Source organism: Chiroxiphia lanceolata, chromosome 7 (genome assembly GCF_009829145.1).
Source record: "Chiroxiphia lanceolata isolate bChiLan1 chromosome 7, bChiLan1.pri, whole genome shotgun sequence".
NCBI classification, from domain to species: domain Eukaryota; kingdom Metazoa; phylum Chordata; class Aves; order Passeriformes; family Pipridae; genus Chiroxiphia; species Chiroxiphia lanceolata.
The window spans coordinates 14,721,021-14,739,938 of NC_045643.1; the positions used below are offsets into that span (position 1 = coordinate 14,721,021).

General features: G+C 35.7%; 1 protein-coding gene across 9 annotated transcripts in view; it reads left to right on the plus strand.

Moving 5' to 3' along the window:
- PDE1A (phosphodiesterase 1A) overlaps window positions 1-18,918 on the plus strand; it is a 203,194-nt gene that overhangs the window by 139,846 nt on the left and 44,430 nt on the right. For all 9 annotated transcript variants that reach the window (XM_032693796.1, XM_032693795.1, XM_032693794.1 and 6 more), the window contains one exon: window positions 7,612-7,725. In XM_032693796.1, the coding sequence (XP_032549687.1) occupies window positions 7,612-7,725 (114 nt within the window). The remainder of the gene's footprint in view (window positions 1-7,611; window positions 7,726-18,918) is intronic.

The following is an 18,918-nucleotide window of genomic DNA, read 5'->3' on the forward strand; positions in this document are numbered from 1 at the left end:
AAATCAAAGAACATCCGTTGACTTTTTTATGATAGCTTGTTCTTAAAGTTTCTAAAAGGACTTTGTACCTCTTCACATGCTGTTTTCAAAGGATGAGTATCAACATTTGTCAACCCACATTTTCTGGTCCCAAGGAGTGAAGGGACTATTCTGCCTTTTAGGAGCTTCTTTGATCACAGTGCTCCAAGCTGCTGTTTGCAGGAAAAATAAAGCTTTTTAAGGAACTATGGGAAATAAGGGCTTATGTGTCTTTTCTGTGTGCTTATCACATTAGCTCCAACAAGTTAAACATACTGAAGGTCTACCATCTTCTTCAAGCATGATTTTTGCTGCCTGATTTACGGGTTTGCATTTTATTTCCCTACTTGTTGTTGATAATGGATTCAGCTAGTTTATGATGAAGACTTAGACATCTTGAAGTATTTGGCGAATTCAAGATGAAATAGCTTTAGCTAGAACTCTAAATAATGTATATAGAAGTCATGGGAACCTATCAGATTAAATGCCAATTAAATACTCAGCAAAAGCCATTAGAATAATAATTTGCAATTTACAAATCAGCCCTATAGATTTTTATTATTTGTTTCTACTTTCATGGACTGATTGTGAAATGGGAATGTCAGAAAATGGAAATGAACATTGAGGCAAAAGAAACAGTCAGAGAGTTTAGGATAAGAAAAGATTAGTTGATTACTTATTAGATCTAACAGAAAACAGATAAAACATCTGAATGTATGTACATAGTAAGTGATTCGAAATTTGAAGATTTTCATTAAGCTCTGACCTGGAAAGAAGTTGAACGGGAACCCAAATTGGTATTGATGGTGGTTCTTTAGTAGAAGTGAGGGAGAAGTTTGAAAGATACTCAAAGCTTGCCTGAGATGGGTTTCATTCTGTAGTTTGGGTGTGAAGAAAGGGAGGTGAGAGAAATTCACATGTGAGAATTCATGATGATGACATATATTAAATCTAATAGTGAAAGTTACTTTCAGGGAAGGATGAGTAACTTGGGGAGGCAAGAGGAACAGCAGGGAAAGGCAGCAGCAACAGGATCCCAGGTGAGCCTCCTTCTCTGGAGTGTCTCTCTAGAGCAACAGGTGGAGATGATGGAGGATGGTGAAAAGTTACAGGCCTACAAATAGAAGACCTTTAGTGTTTATGAGGTTAAGGCTTCTCAGGCATTTGCAATTTATTTGATTAGGTTTGTTGAGAATTATGCAAAAATTCAAAAATGCTCTGGAGAGCTTGGATGGATTTATGGTTTCACATGGAAACTGTAAAACTCCATGGCATTTTGTGATTCCAGCTAGATGCTAAAGAAAACTTAGGAATTTTTACTAAATTTTTTATACACACTCGAACCTCTTACTAAATGAGACACAAAGGATAATATTTATACAGTATTAGATTGGTAAATAATAAATTTATGGGATGAGGTAAAATGGATTGACGCCTATCAGAGAATGCCTCCCTGAAGGAAAACCACTCCATCTTGCATAAAAATGATCAATATTTCAACAACCAAAGCAATTCTATCACCATGAAAATGCAGAGTTTTATAATTTAGAAAATGTAATTTCCAGTGTTGTTATATAGCTGCACAACTTGTATTTTAATTCTTCAATATGAGATTGAAGTTTTGGTATATCAAAATGTTGGCTGAATTACCAGCACATTCAATATTTATTTTCTAATGACTGAATCATAATTGCAGATCAACCTGTACCACTCATAGGCTTAAAATAATCATGAAATACATGTGATTCATGAAGCCCTCAGCAGCCATAAGGCTTCCTGTGCATATGCTCAGACACAGCAACGACTGAGAAGTAATTTTATAAAACACATTTCTAGCACTGAAAATGTGATATATCTTGCACTTCTCAGTATCAGAATTTATTGAGAGCGCCTCTAATTAGAAGAAATATTAGGTAACTGCATTTTTTATGATTTCAGAGAAGTAAAACACACGTCAAGATCTGAGTCAAGAGCTGTCAGTTCTAACCCTTACTCCCCACTGATATGCTGGCCTTGTCTTGCCTGGCAAAATGTCCCTAAATGAGCTCGTTTCCCCCTACCATAGTGTAAAAAACCTTGGAGTAAAGGTTAGCCATTTTGAAGCCATGACAGTTGGCCACTTTGTAACTGCAGGTAGGAGCAGGGAAACAGGAGTGGCAACCCAATGAGAACAGTCCTGAATCTTTACTACCATACTATGTATGTTTTTCAAGTATCTCTCATCCATTTGTATGATGAATCTAGTGTTTTATAGCCATGTATTACAAATATTACAACTGTATTTGGAATTTTTCATAGTCAGTATTTTTCTTCCATCTTGCAGAAAACACAAGAATAATAAAAGATTTTTTTGTAATCTATGTATTTAATTTTTTACTTGAAAAAGTGAGAGCATGGACTTTGTGCATGGTTGATTTTTCTTACTACATATTTTTATTCCTTATTTACATTGTTTTAAAGTATTTGTTGGAGGGAATGGTGTGTTTAGGTAAAGCTTTATTTTATATATGCATGTTCTTAATAGAAAAGTATAAAATACAAATGATACCAACTCACATAAAAAAATAAATGGATTTTGGGCAATTCATGTGGTGTTTAAATTAATTAATCATATTGTCAGAATATGGTTACTCTCCTCTTTAATTTTAATTTCACGCTGCATATCATCCCATTTTTACCTTGCAATGTTCATTTAGAGGGCCAAATAACTTTTATAATAACTTTTACAATTATCCATTTTATTTTATTATTCAATATTAAATAGTCCAAACAGAACATGAAACACTTGTTTACAGAAAGTAATTTTTTTTTCTGCTCTTAAACTTTTTCACACATTGTCACGATTTTCACAGCTAGGCTTTTCTCAACTAGTTCATGGGAACATAAAGATTAATGATTTACAACTTGGAGTTGATTTAACCAACACAGATAATTTTTTTAACTGGCATAGTGATTGCTGAATAGTAATATTAATAACTATTTCTCTCTAATTAGCATTAGCGTGTGTTTATTACTTTCAAAGATTTACCTATGTGTTCATTGCCCATCTTCAACAGTGACTTTCACTAATTTCAAAATATAGTAGGAAGCAGGATTAGTTTACAATTTACTTTTTACAGTTTATTTCACTTCCCCTTTAATAGGATCTGTGACAAAAACCAGCTTTTTTTTTTTGTACAAAGTTTCCAAAACAGTCTTAAGTGAAGTCCAGATGTGCAAGTTAGAAAGCTGTATCTTTGCAGTGCTTGGTGGTGAGGAGACTGACGTGGCAAATAAAGATAGTTTTGGGAAAACAGACAAATGGTCCCTTTCTCAGGTTCAGAAATTAACTTCAGGCTGGATTTTCCTCTGCTTATTCTTGAAGGCTCATAAGCTGAACCTTTGACTCATTTATAGCAGTGATCACTAGTAATTTATTTTCCCTTGGAAACAGAGGCGGCAAACTTTAAATTTAATCTGAAATTGAAATTGTCCAGCTTGTCTGCCTCTCTAAGATCTCTCTTCTTAAGTAATCCTCTACCCTGCACCTTTCTTTGTTGTCATTTTAGCCTGTGTTTAAGACAATTATTTAGTATTTCTAAACATTTCTCTCATTGAACTTTGCTTGATTCCATAGAAAAAACCAGTTTTTCATGAAGGCGTTGCAAAAGGTGATTTTTGATCTCTGATTCCTTATGGTGGTTTTTTTTAACAGTTACAGAAACTGTCATAGGAATTTTTCTCAAATAACATAAAATCACCAAATCTATCCTTGGTAAATTTAGTACAATCCCAGAAAGTTACATTACATTTAGAAAAACTTTAGTTCAAGCTTGGGAGAATTGTAATGAGGAAATTGGGAACAACTGAGTTGTGATTTTGATGTTGTTAATCAAGAACATACTACTTCATCTCCCAGCAAAAACCTAGTTACCTCTGATTTTCCTGTGTTGCTGGGTGGGCCTCAAAGCCTATTGCCCACAGTTGGACATTGGCATCAGCTACACAGAGGTGAGGACCAGGGAAACACAAGTCCTGGTAACTTCACAGATGGCACTGTTAAAGAGAGGCAGGAGCAGAGGCATTTGGATTGTCTGTAAAAGCATGGACACCACAGCACTGTAAGTGGTGTTTACCCAAGATGACAAAAGATGGTTCTCCACCCCACTCCTTTTGTTAATTGCAGATGTCTCTTTCTCCCTTGAAAATTGGGGCTGCTAGTTGTAAGATGCAATTTCCAGGTATCTCGAGAGAAATAATGTTCCTTTTTAGTATGTAAATTTCTTTTTTCAATGTTATATCACATTAATTCTGCATACAATTTTCTTTGTACCTTAAAGCAGTTCGAATAGTCCATTTTTCTCTTTCATAAAATAGCCCCTCCAGTTTTTTCTTGTTGCTATTATTTCTTAGTTGTTTTTTCTTTTTGTCTTTTATTTCTTAGTAGCACAGTTCACAGGCGGGGTAATACAATTAGTTCCAATTTTAAGTAGCATTTCTAATAGTACCTCTAATGTTTATTTTTAATTTATCACACTTAAAGAAAACAAACAGATAAAGTCCTGCCCAATACAACTGGAGCAATAATTCTTTTTTGTTACTTTTCCTTGTCCTTTTTACAAGTTTCTCTGTCCTGTGGAATACTGGGGGTATGAGTATTTTAACACTTGTTGCTTTGTCTTATAAATTGACACATTTATTCTTTGCTAAAGTATTTGTTTCATTGCTGAAATGTCAGCTCCTAAACTCTGTGGCTATTTCACTTTAATGTGTAAGATCTTGGGTATATTCAGACCATTCATATACTGTTATAATCCACTTAATTTTGCTGTGCTGGAAGTCCATTTTTCTAACTTCTGAAGTAGACCTCATTATTATCAATTGACAAGTGTCTGATCAGCGACACTCTGGAGGGATTCTATTGCTGCGTCCAGCTTCTCAGTGGGAAACTGTACTGTTGATAGAGACAGTTTTTTCTTGGAAGTACACAGAAAAGTTTGGTGACACAAGTTGCCATAAAGGACATTCCAGTCAGATATTGGGAAAATATCTGATGTGGCTGGTTCACCACTGAAATTGGTTGTCCAAAGTGTTTTTGAAATCTCTATGCCTTCAGAGCTTGAGCAGAAATACCTCTCAATAATTTTATGTAACTTTGAAGTTATAGCTGTCTTTGAGGTTAACCTTGTTTTGATCAAGATCTTTTATCAGCTGGGGGTCCCTTCTAACCAAAATTATCCCTTGGTTCTATGGTAGATCTGCAGCAGGTCAGCTAAGAACTCTTGAGGACATCTCTACAAAGTGTGGATGCATGAGGTCATAAACTCACTGGTGACACAGATTATGTCCTTTTGTGATTCTGTACTATCTTCAGAATCACTTTAACTTTGCTTGAGCAGCTTTTCCAGATCACTCAGTCTGTGACTGTGCTCTGCACTTCCAGAATTTGAGCTATACCTACAGGGCATATTACATTGCTGTCACCTATGCAGTGAGCTACTGCAACATCAGAGCAGCTTAAAGGCTCCCCCAGGGACTCCTTTCCTCCTGCAAGCACAAAAGTAATTTCAAATACTTGCCGTCTGGTCACTGCTCCGAGAAAATGTGGAACCACTGGAAATCATAGAATTTGAAGCTGTTTTGAACTAATATTGTTCTACCAGAGCCTGGCCCCCTGCTGTGAAGTGTTACAATTTTTTTTTTTGTATATTTGAAAACACATTTTCAAATATGTTTGTGCTTGCACTTTGGAAAGTTTGATTCAGAGGTGTGCTCAGTCAAACATGGAGGGAACAGTGCAAGTGACAGAAACCCCCTATGGCTATTTGCAAGTAGTGGCAATGATGCTGCCAGACTCACGTGAGCATTTTGGCGTTGATGCTCAGGAGGGGCTGCATGTGTGTTTGTGTGCATGACTGAGGAGCAGACATCCCAGAACAGTAGCAGTGTATGTGTTGGGTACTGAGAGGTGAGCGTCTATGAATAAGCTTCTTCAGTCTACAGGTACATCTGAAGTGGAAGAAGTTATGTACTGGAACTGTCTCCCATGCATGTGGTTATTTGTGTGTAGGAGATGCGTTCCCAGAGTATTTCATGCACCCACTTCCTTTCTCTGATAAAATTTTTTAACACTACATTTTCCATTCTGTGCGCTGTGTAAAATACTGTAAAATAAGGTTGCTAAGAGCCTTGTTTGTTTCATTTTCTATGCTAATTTGAATTAAGGCTTTCGAGAACTGAAGAGGCTTGTCTTGAAACTCCATTTGCTAAAATTATCCTTACAGGCTTGAACATAATTGTACTGAGCCAACGAAATATGAAGAAAAACATGAAAGTGGTTTTATGACAGAACTGTACTTTCCAAGTTTATATTTGTTTTGAATATCACTACATTTTTGTAAATTATACATTTTAATTAGGTTCAATCAAATATTGGACTCAATAAAAATAATATATGGTGTTTATATATACATATATATAAACAGGTAGCATATTGCAAATTTTCTATATGCTCATTCATAAATCATGACTGTGATCTTTTCTGAAAGTAGTCAGCTTAATGCTGACTCAATTTCAATAAACTTTTTAACTAAATGCTTGTTTCACAATTTTTTTCACGCACATAAAAAAGGTTATTTAATGAAAGTTATGTTAAAATAATGATGAATTCTTAATTGCAGAAATCTTTATCGTACATGATACAAAACTGTAGATTGTTTCTACTGAGAGATGCAGAACAGAAAGAAGGAAAATACCCATTAAGTCACAGCTCTGTACAGTTACTGATAAGGTTTTCATTTCACTCCAGTGCTTTGACCACTCTGTATGGTTAAATTGAGAAGTGTCAAAAGTGTCTTCTTGTCAACAGAGAATTTAGGAAATATCTGATATTCAAGGAGTTTATCTGTACAAGTCTATTGCTATGGAGTCATGAGTTGATACATTACGAAATCCTGTTTGGGCGTATCCATATTTGTACTGTAAAACAAAGTTCTCAAAACTAAAAGTAACAGCACACTCGGGAAAATCTGAATTTTTTTGGGTGACATAGGCACTGCCTAATGATGAGTTTTTTGTAAATACAGAAACAACAGACTTCCACATTATCTCACACTAATAGGAATACAAATTCTGCAGCAAAACATACTGGACGCCTAAAAAAAATTAAAGATATCTAAATGAAGCAAAATAAATATACAGTGAATATGAAAAAAATATAATTAACCAGCTAAGCACAGAAAAATTATAGTAAGACAATACGCAAACTTTTATTTTTTATTCAAAACAAAATTAGAGACTCAGGCATAGTAATAATGTCAGAAATGAATAGGAAAGTGCTTGATGGTGGTTAATGAGTCCCTTCTGACTTTCTGGAATGTATATGCCTTTTCTTAATAGATCTTACAAATTTAGCAAGTTATAAAAACATACAACCAGTCAGTGTTGTGTCCATTCTAAAACTAGAAAAACTAAACTAGCCTTAAGACAAGAGATGGAGTGATGGTCTCTTGCCTCTGCATTGGCTGTTGTGTTGGTTCCAGTATTTCAAATAGAAACTGAAGTCAATTAAGTTTGATAAAAGTATCACACTGATTTATTTTTTTTTCCCCGCAGATTAAGATGCTTGGTAAAGCAGCTGGAGAAGGGTGACATTAATGTGGTGGATTTAAAAAAGAATATTGAATATGCAGCATCTGTTCTGGAGGCCGTTTATATTGATGAAACCAGGTAAGTGAAAGGGAAGAACCAAAAAGGAAAAGATGTTGTGAACTGCATTTTAGAAATTTGGGGTTTGCATGCAATTGTAACTGACATGAGCTGAAGGTCTGTGCACATCAGAAGAAGCTTATGTGGCTCTTAGATCTTTTAGTCACAAGTTTCAAAGGTCAGATGTAATTGTTGCCTGGGGAGAAATGCTCAAAGAAATGAGTCAGAATACTATAATCTGGTCAGTAAATACATAAATTCTTGAAAAGCTGTGATTTATTTTATATTGTTTCATGCTTTGTTTATGATAATTTTTACTACCAGTATGAATGGTAATCATCTATACTGTGGGTTGACCTCAATTAAATTAGAAATCCTAAGTATTTGGCTTCTTGAAAGAATTTTAAGATATGTACTATATTGAAGTTAAATAGCTAACTTATAGCATTTCTTTCTGCATGCTGATCTCTTTTTAAGTTTTTTTTCTAAGCAGAAAGGTCTTGTAAAGGTGTCTGCCAAAACTGCAATACTGCTGAAGTGTGCAGTGTATGTCTCAGTTTTATATTGCATTTAAGACTTATTTCATGGACCTAACACTGTGTCATGTCCCCAGCCCCCCCTTCCCTTGCAAATCTACATAGTTGATATCATGCTTGAAGTACTGCTTCAACATTTTTCTGATTCTTGTGATTTACACACTAAAACTTGCCAGTCCAGAGTTTGGAGCATTTGCTTTTGGGGCACTAGAAAGCCTACCCATTTGAAAACAGAAGAATGAAAACAATAGCAAATGAAGCTGGTGCTAGTGATCTGTTTTCAGAGATTATATGACAGACTAGGCTGGCAGGATCACTGATACTGGTGTGCTACTCTTGGAGTGCATGCATATCCAATTCTGTAAAAAGCTGACTAAACAGGGGAAGGTAATATGGAAACCTTTTCTGATCATCCTCCCAGCTGCATGTTCTAGGGGACAGTTTCAACTTGATCCCAAGTTAAGTACACAACTTGAAAAGCAGTAGGTACCTCAGTGACTTCCAAAGGCCTCACGTGTTATGAAGATGAACTGAATGAATTTAAGGTAAATATTTTAAAATATTGGTAATTAATATGCCACTATCGATATACTCATGTCAGTTTTGCTGGTTAAGTTAATCCAGCTTCTTTTATATAAAATAAAGGGTTAATTTGTGAATTTATGTTAGTTTGCAGTCATATGTGTAGTTCAATTGGTACAGGTCCTTAGGGTGCCAGATTTTTTATCTATCTATCTATCTATCTATCTATCTATCTATCTATCTATCTATCTATCTATCTATCTTATGTATATTGAAATTATCAACAAACTTCTATTTTGGCTCATATTACCATAATAGAGGCCATAAAGGAACGAAAGCAGCGTATCATTGAGCCAAGTGCCAGTGGAGGCTGAATTAGCTTGTGTGGTTGCACTTGTCCTTGTTCCTACCAAAGAATACAGGTTCTTTGTCCTGCACAGAGCTACCTCTGTGGGAGTTTGGAACTGAGTTAACTGGTCTCACTAGTAGATTAGAAATAATAGTTTAGATCATAAGCAAAACAGCCTATTCCTGCTGAGCCTGAACATGTAATTTTATACATCACAAAGTTCAAATGACTTCAGTGAGTTTCTTACATACGATTTGCTGTTCAGTCAGTATCTGCAACTCACATGAAAATACCCATGCTTTCTATTTTAATCCCATTCTTGAGCCCTGGATTTTGTCCTGATGAATTTACTGACCCATTGCTTAGGTATCCAAGGAGAGGAAGACCACAGCTTCAACCAGCAGTCTAAAATTTAATCCTGTCTGTGGTGGTCTCTTCTTTCTCACCTTTCTAGGAGATAGACTTCAATATCAGCTGAGGGAAAGCACTCTTAAATATCTCTACAGACAGAATAGGAATAGCAACAAACAGAGAGTTCATTATAAGCATCCTAACTCATCTTTCTGTTATGATGCACATCCTCTTAGGATAATAAAATGCTCTCGCCAATGGTCACTCACCTATTGCAAAAGGACCTTCTGCAATTCTTCACAGCAACAGAGATGAAAAAAACAAAAAGACAAGTCAAAACTAAGGTCAATAAAGAGACCTAAGTATCACATATCTCACAGAGGATGTTCAATAATGTAGCCAAGGATCAAGGAAGAGCCCAGTCTGTTCCACAGCTCTGGGAAACCATTAGTGCTACTTAAAAATTAAATCTCAGGCCCTGTTCTGGAAAAAACACTTTTCTCTTTATAAGCCTGAGTTTTTTCCAGTGAGCAGTTCCAATTTCTTACAGTAGAAGACACCCATTTTTCCTCCTGTATACCATTAGTTTGAGTTTCTTGAAATCCTGTGTCATACTATAAAGTTGTGTATGCACATAGAAGTACATGCAAACGTGTAAGCTGATGGCATATTGAATCTTTATTTATAGTGCAACAATCAGCTGGGAGTAGCTGTAGAATTCACACCCTTTAGCAGAGGATGAAACATTTTTTTCAGGTCCTCTGACTCCCTTTCTCTGCTGCCATGTTTTTCTACACTGTAGTCATTTATCTGAGCATTTTTTATAACTATGTACATATACTTGTTTCCATACTTGAGCTTTCTAAAACTGTATACAGCTGGGTTGGGGAAAAGGCAGAGAAACAACACAACAGATTCTATTTATGAAGTCCAAAGAAGAAGAGAATAGTGTTCTTAGAAACAGGGATAGGCAGAAGGGATAACCTTCCAAAATGAGGAAAAATTGGTTTGGGCCAATGACTGTCAATATCCCATATAAAAGGTTCTGAGTTGACGGAAAGCTGGAAAGCACAGACATCAGACACCTCATAAGTGCTGCTTTCCCATGAACTTCATTATCTGTGGCCCCATGTCATTTAATAAGCTTGTTTAACAGGTCCTTTTCAGGACTGCTGCATCTGTCAGTGCTGAATAATTGTAAGCTGCACTAAATGCTCCCATGAAAGAGATCTAACACTTTGGTAGATGAAGCAGAGGTTTATTGTCAGCTGAAAATAACCGGTGAAACTCTCACAGTTTCAGCCCCTCAGCGGATCTGCTCTGTGGAAGAAGTTCAAACTTACTTAATAGTTGTTATAAATAATTCTGACAAATCTTGAAGAATTTTCTCCGTTAGTACCTTCCACTTGGCTCAAGGCAATGGAAGAAGGATATTTAGATTCAGACAGGAAATAAATACAGCCTGATAATTCAGTCACGACAGCTGTTCCGTTCCTTGTAAACACAGCTCTTCATTCATGCTAAGTAAGAAGAAAATAAATCTAATAAAATCTAGATGGAAATTACAAGATTTTAAAAACGTATGTATTCCAAAGATAAATTAAAAAAAAAAAATCTTGTGGAGAATACTTTTAGGTTGTTCTGAGTAAAATCAGAATATTTTATTCCAATTACATCTTATTTTTTAATGCTTTAATGTTTTAGAAAATACACTTGATTTCAGGAGGATTTTTATCTGACCGGTTTAAGTTCCATAAGGGGCTTTTAGTTTGTTTCAGGCTGTATAATGCCCTTCTAGAAAACCTTTAACCCCTTGAGAACTTTTGACTTTGAAGAGACTGTGTTTCAGTAATGTATGAAGTACCTCTGTTGTATATAGCTGGCAATTGCTTTGAGCACCTTTGATTCAACAAGACAAAATAACAAACATAGGTTCATGAAGTGAAAGGAAATGTCATTAAGGGTAAGTGGCATTATAACAATATATGTTTGCATGAGAGCTCTGGAAATAGCGCAGGTATTTCAATGATATTATCATGGCAAACACAGTTCTTCTTGATAAAAGGTTTTTATTTAGAAAAAGAAGTACCCACTGTGATACGTATAATGTTAGCTAAAAAGGAGGTCATTAAATCCAAACTTTGCTGTTGTAATGAACACCTTGGACTACACTGAATTTCCAGTGTACTACTCCAGTAATGCTCCAAATATTTCTGCAGTTTTGGGACTTAAATAGGGACAAACATTTTCAAACATCCAAAAAGGAAATAGTTTAAATTGCAAGACAAAGAGCTTTGTCATTTCACGCCACCAAATGTCTGCATGAGCCTTGAAGTGCACCACAGAAATATTTGTGACAAGAAAGATAGTGAGACAATAGAACTAAACAACTCGTAAAAACGTGGACTGACTATTTAGGCTATAAATCATGCACATGTGTATCTTTCTTGTGTGGAGTCCAAGGAAGAAGATTCTAAGGAGCAAATACTTGACTGGATACTGGTACTCAGAGAGCTCTGTATTGTGGAGGTGTGAATGGAGCTTAGCAAGAGGCCAACAACTAAATGAAATTCTGCTGTTTCCAGGAGCTGCTGAGGTGAGGAACAGTCAGTATAGCCTGCTATTGGCCAGCTCTCAGTTTTGGTTATGTTTGCAAGCTGGAGAAGGCTGTTCCCTGGTATTTTCAAATTTTTCAATACTGCAACAGAACCTGTGTCCATGGCAGCTACTCCATATTAGGCTAGGAATTGATATCTCAAAAAATAATAAGCTGGGATACTTATTTGACAACCCTGTGCTTTCTTTCACTCTCTTTTAGGCATCAATATATGTTTAGCAGCTTGTTCCTATTTTAAATGAGAGCAGAAGTCAGTAAAGGTTCCTCCTTTCATGTTTCTTTTGATTTTCATAAGCTGTATTTTATTATCAGTGTTGCGAGGCTCTAAGCTACATAAGTTGCTGCTGAGCATCTCACAGCAGGAATCTGTTACTTGATCTTGCAGAGCCATTCACATTCTATTCTCACCTGTAGCATATGAGATGTAGTGGGTATTTTAATTCACATAGTTTCACTGACTGTAAGGCTCTGGTTATGGAAGAAATTGTACCAATGCAGACACTGTTATCTGTTGAGATTAACCAGAGGATATTATCACACTGCAAATCTCTTAGATGGTGCAAGGATTGAGAAAGTTAAATTCTTTTACATCAAAGAGACGTAGATATTTTTTAAAACTTTTAAAAAATATATTTTTAGTCTTTCTGCCTGAACAGTGGGGCATTTGGTTAATGATGCAATTTATTTTGAAGGATCTAGAAAATCTTTCTCCTCAAAATTACCATTTTTGGCAAAATCTATGAATATTAAAGAAAATATTCTGCCTAATGATACAAGGATAAAACAGGTGGAATGGGATGCCCTATTTGGTAGTAATTTACCAGATGTAAAATATGGTCTGTATGATTCCTCTCTGAGATGACTTAGTCGAGGAGAGATTTGAAGTGGCAATTATTTAAGCATGAAGTTAAATTATAATCCTGAATATTCAGTCAAGTTTGCTGTGAGAGTGTATTGCTGTCCCCCACAGCCAGCCCATGGTTAAATGTACTTTACCTGAAGTTGTCAGTAACAAATGTACCATTTGAAGTAAATCATTCAGTTTATCCATTAGGGGCACCTACAATTGATGCTTTTCTAAAAGCTGCTATTGAGAAAAAGCTTATTGTGTTGAGATTAGTACAGTGTGTTTCACCCTTATAAAAGCTTAAAATAAGCCTTTGAAATCTTTAGTATTAAGCTAAAGGTTTGGGGTTTTTTTCTGAGGAAAGCTTACAACAGTATTAAAATTATACAAAAAAATACACTTAAAATCACTGAAAATCTATTAAATTCTGACTAAAACCCCTCAGTTCACTTAGGATATTTAATAAATGGCTGGCATGCCTTTTCTGTCTCAAAGTTACTGCTATTATTTTAGTTCTGAATCATGCCCCGAGTTAGTCCCAGCCCTATTGAACTCCAAGAGTACCGCGTTAAAGCAGCTGAATAAAAAAAAAAACCAGAAAAGAAGAGAAAGTAAAAGTAAATACATTGGCTCATAGCTGTACTCCTGCAAAGTGATATTTTTTTTAGGCATGAGTATCCTGACCTAAAACTAAAGATGTTGTTTATCTTTGGTATATACCTCTGTATTTCCAAATAGACGGTACATGTCAACAAGTGAACATTTTCAGTAACAATGGTCCTTCCTACATTACTTATCTTCTGTTGTAACACCTATATTTCATCCAGACTATTTTCCATTTATTTAATTGACTGGTAATTCTTCATATGAGGACAATTCTTCTAAGAATGTGCTAATTTTATGGGTACAACATGTTGGTAAATTCATAATTTCCTTTAGAAAGACCTCTATGTACTAAAAATGCACCTCATTCATTTTTGAAATTTGCTTATCCTCGGTGGGAGTCAAGAGAGTCTTTTAGTGGATGTTAGTAGAAATTGTAATGGACTATAGAGGATGTAAATATTGATTAAATATATTGATTTATGCTCATTCAGGAAGGTAGTGAGATAATAGAACTAAACAATTTGTAAAAATGTGGACTGACTATTTAGGCTATAAATTCTTCTGCATTTAAACCTGGAAGAGGACTTTCCTCAATTCACGCTTAAGGGCTTGATTAATTCACTAATCAGCAAAGAGCTAATACCTACTTCTCAATCTCTCCTCTGGAAATCTTTTACCACCCCTGTTAGGCAGCATGACTGATCAGCACTGATGGATTTTTTTCCCCCATAGCTATTATCTAATTTTATTTTTTTGATTTTCTTTTCTTTCTTTTTCTCGGTAGTACATCTGATATATTCCTAAGGGAAAAGCAATATACTTCTGACTAGTCCATTACTATATTTAAAATTCTGATTAAATGAAAAGAGAGCAAGAAATTATCACTGCTTGAATTTTGAAAAATTGTTCTTGGCAAAAACCACAGTACTGTGACAAGAAGATCAAGTTATTAGTTACTATGACTGCAATATTAATTGATTGCTAAGCTGAAATGCCATGGGCCATGTCTTACTTATTCCCACAACTGTCAATGGAAGTTCTACTCATGGAATGAATAGAACTAAATAACCCAACCTCCCCCTCTCCTTCCCACGCGTATCTCTTCCTCACATTGCATCTACTTAACAGGCTAATGATATATGAGCAAAATAAATGTATGTAACCCTGAAATTCTGACTTCATGTTGAAAAAACGTACTTTCTGTGGCACATTTTGTTACAGCCTTTTTGTTTTGTTTCTTAGCATTTTTGGGTGTTCCTTAGCTTTATGGAAGAAAAATTGGGGTGTGTGCCTTGGTATATATTAGTATATATTTTTGCCTAAAAGACTCAGGATGAAAAAAACTCCAGGGCAATTTAAGTAGGAGGTAAGATAAGGGAAGGTTTTAATGAAGCCTCTCAGGCTCTGGGAATACAAACCATGTGTGTGCTCCCTGACTCAGGTGTTACAATTTTTGTAATGATGTCTATCCAATCTGTGTTTGTCCACCCCCCAGCCTTTACCCCATTCTGCCCCTCAGGAATTGAGCTTGGGGGAGTTTTGGAACCCCCTCTTTCTCATCTTCATCTTTGGAGCACGTACAGTCCTTGGAGGCTTTCCAAAGTTCAGGATTTGAAGGTTGCTTTGCCCTGGTGATATCTTGTTGTCCAGGCCAGGGTGCAGATGTTCTTAAACAGAATGAAGGCCTACCTTGAAAAAGAGACTAAATATGCGACTGGAATTTAGGGGGAATTGATATGGAATGGGGTAATAGGGTTGAGTAAGTGTAACTACTGTGCTGAAGGGTGAGGGATATATTAAATACAGCTACTTCTAAAATCTACAAAAATTAAAAAATCAAAAACCTCCAAGGCAACATGTATTTATTTAATACAACTAGGATATTTGAGTTCATGCCTCCCAGTTAAACGGAGTTTATCTCAGTAGAGTTTTACTTGAAGACTGATTTTTGTGGAACAACTGTGTGGCTTTTAAATGCCCACAATCTCTGATCTTCAGGGTGGTTGATCTGGAGATGAGACTTCGGGTCTTGTAATGACTCCATTCCAAATATTTTCTAAGCTAGAGATTCTAGCCTTGTGTTTGACAGCTATGGTCACTTGTCCACTAATTTACAGAGTGACATTTTTGAACCTATGTAGGAGTTTACATATTGGAGAATGTCACAAAATTATATTGCAATTTACAAATTACATTTTGCTATTTACAATTATAAATTATATTCCAAAATCTTGCAAAAATCCTTGTAATATTTGATAGGAAGTTCAGTGGTTTAACTGTGTGTCTTTGTTTTGATCCTGTCTTCTGCTTTTCTGATTTTATTTCATCTCCATCCTTTTTTTTTTTTTTTTTAAAGGTATGGAATCATAAAATGTGTTGGGTTGGGTTGTAAGGAACCTTAAAGATCATCTGCTTCCAACCCTCCTCCCATTTGCAGGGGCACCTTCCATCAGACCAGGTTGCTCAGAGCTCCATCCAGACTGACCTTGGACACGTCTAGGATGGGGCATCCACATCTTCTCTGCAGTAAAGAATTTCTTCCTGATATCTAATCTAAATCTCTCCTCTTTTAGTTTAAAATGTTCCTTCTTGTTCTAGCATTGTCTGACTGTGTAAAAAAATGCTCTCTCTCTTTTTTTATAAGCTGCCTTTAAGTACTGAAAGGCTGCAGTGAGGTATCCCCAGGTTATTTTATAGAAATGCTTTCACAATCAGTGAGTAAAAGGTGAACAATTAGATGTATTTCACAGTACTCATATATCTAGACCCATGGAAATATAACGGAAAGACTGTATTTTATAATCAAAGTAAAAATAGATGAATAAAAGTTGACAAAAGCTGGAAGCTATGAAATTAGTTGAAATTGGATTCTAAGAATTGTTTATAATTAAGCATAGTTTGTATGAAGCAATATATAGTCTAATTTATTTTCCTTCCTACATAAAATTTCCATCAAATTGGGGAATTTGATGGAACCATCAATTTTTTCAGATGTGTAGACCCATATAGTAGCCCTGTCCGTGTAATTACAAAAGAATGGCAGTCATCAGTGAAATTGTTCAAAGGCCATTTCTAGCAATGCATATGCCATGAGTAATTTTCTGCAATATAATTCTTATTCTTCAAAAGGTCAGGAAAGTCTAGAAAATAGACAGTTGTGAGATGAATGACTAACCCTTATTTCCTCTCCTTGAATGTAGTTCCAGTTAGGCTTCTCAAAGAAACTAATTCTTTTTGAAAAGTTGTTAAGCTTATGTGTTGAGGGAGCTGCAAGATTTTGTACTTGCACCGTAGTTCTATATTGCAGTTGCTTCCCTACTATTTAAGTTGGAATCAGAGACACTGAAACTCTCTCTCCCCCTTGGCATGTTGTTCAGTCATCTCTTGTCAGAGAGCAGTGGTCTCATGAAAATAACTGATTAAATAAACCCTTTTTACAAATACTGTTTTCTCGGATCTGTCTTGATGAAGTAAGTTCTGTTACTGTCATTTACAGACTGAATAATCCTCCTACTTTACAGGTGAATGGTTAAAATGATTAGATAAACTTCAGTGTGTCTTGCTGGCCCTAATTTGTACTGCAGTGGCTCATATCTGCAGAGCTCAGGACTTGGTCCCAAATTCAGGTCTGCATCAGGCTGTAGCAAACTGATGTAGAGCTCTGCTTTGTGCTGCACAGGTGATGTGGAATATTCCTGCTGCATGCTGTGAGGCAGCCTAATGCCCATGGTCCTTTTATTGCTGGAATGTTTTCATCTAATTTGAGTAACAGTTGGAATAGTTACAAAAGTATGTTCTAGGGATTATAAGTTTTATCCCTTATTGTACTAAAAATATATCAAATGTAAAATATTCCTCAGAAATATAAATGTACTGATTTCTGCAGGGATATATAATAATGGTGTTAGACTGGTATGGATTTCAGTGGACTATAGCATAGTTTTTAATGTAGGGAATAAAGCCAATTTATATCCTTTGGCCTATGCCCAATCTCAGCCCTCATTCAGTTTTGCAAGATAATTTGCCCAAATCCTTTCCTCTACACAAGTCCTGCCCCTCCAATTTTAATTACTGATTTTTGGCCTGGGTCCCACTTTCAGAAAATTTCGTAATTCTTGTCCATTCTACTCTTCTTGCACTCCATGTTAAAGAACTTTCCTAGACTCATAAGTCTATGTCTCTGAAAAATAGGAAAGTTTCTGCTGTTCTTTCAGTAAACTGGGGGAGGATGAGGGGTGCATTTTATGGCATTTTTTTTAGATCCAGTTTTAAAACCTTACAAAATAGCCTGCTAGCCAAATGAACTGCTGAAACTGAGAACAGAGCAGATGAACACAACTACACTACGCTCACTGTTCACCAATAATTTCCATTACTCTTCTGGCATCATGCTTCTTACTAGGCATCGTCCTATAATCCCTCAGATAGTATTAGATTTATATAGGGATTCCTTTGAACTATACTGTATTCAGGCTTTTCTTAAACATCTGTGTTGCTGCTTAATCTCTCTATGTGCCAGAGAAGACCTCGATTTGGCCAGGTTTTGAAAACCTGTAAGAGAAACAGAGAAAATGAAAGGTGTGAAAGAGACATCGAACTAATATGAGGAGAGAGTGCACAAATAGGGAAAGGAGTTAACAGTTTTGCTAAGGGTAGAAAGAAAAGACAATGGCAGAGGTGTAAACGTGAAAATGGATAGGAAAGTGATAACTTTCCTCTCCCAAATATCCATTCACAAATATGTTAGCTGAATTCCCACCAAATTTTTTTCCCAGTAATCCTGTTCACTCAGGTGAAGAGGCCCATGTTTTAACTTGACAAGCGGATTGTTTCATAAAAAAATCACACTCAACAATATTTTGTCCATTGTTGCTTTACATCCAATTCACACAAACTCAAGGAGTTTCAGAATGGCAGCACTGGAGAAATAGATTTATATAATCAAATAGCATCTGCAATTCAGTTGGTACCACTTTCAATAAAACATTTTAAAAGAGTGGCATGCTTTGCATGTGTTCAGGTCATCCTAACTCTGGGATTTCTTTCATAATTGTGTGAAAGAAAACTTGACAGCTGACTAAATGAGGGATTAGGTTCTTGGAAAATCTCAGCAGTCTGAGTGATATGGGCAAATAACAGCAAGAAAAGGGTTTATAGAAGTGTGGATTGGAAGTGTTGAGTCTGTTTTAAGAGAATATTTAGTTACATGTTTCTTCTAAATAAACTGATGACCTTCAAGTCAGTTTTGTTTAAGTGAAGTTTCTTTTTAACTTTTTCTATTTTGCAAGATCTATACCTAAGTTTTTCTAGCTTTTTGAACTGCTTAGAACTGTGAAAGCTGACTTGCAATCCAATCTTGTATAATATCTTTATTGCTATGATTTTG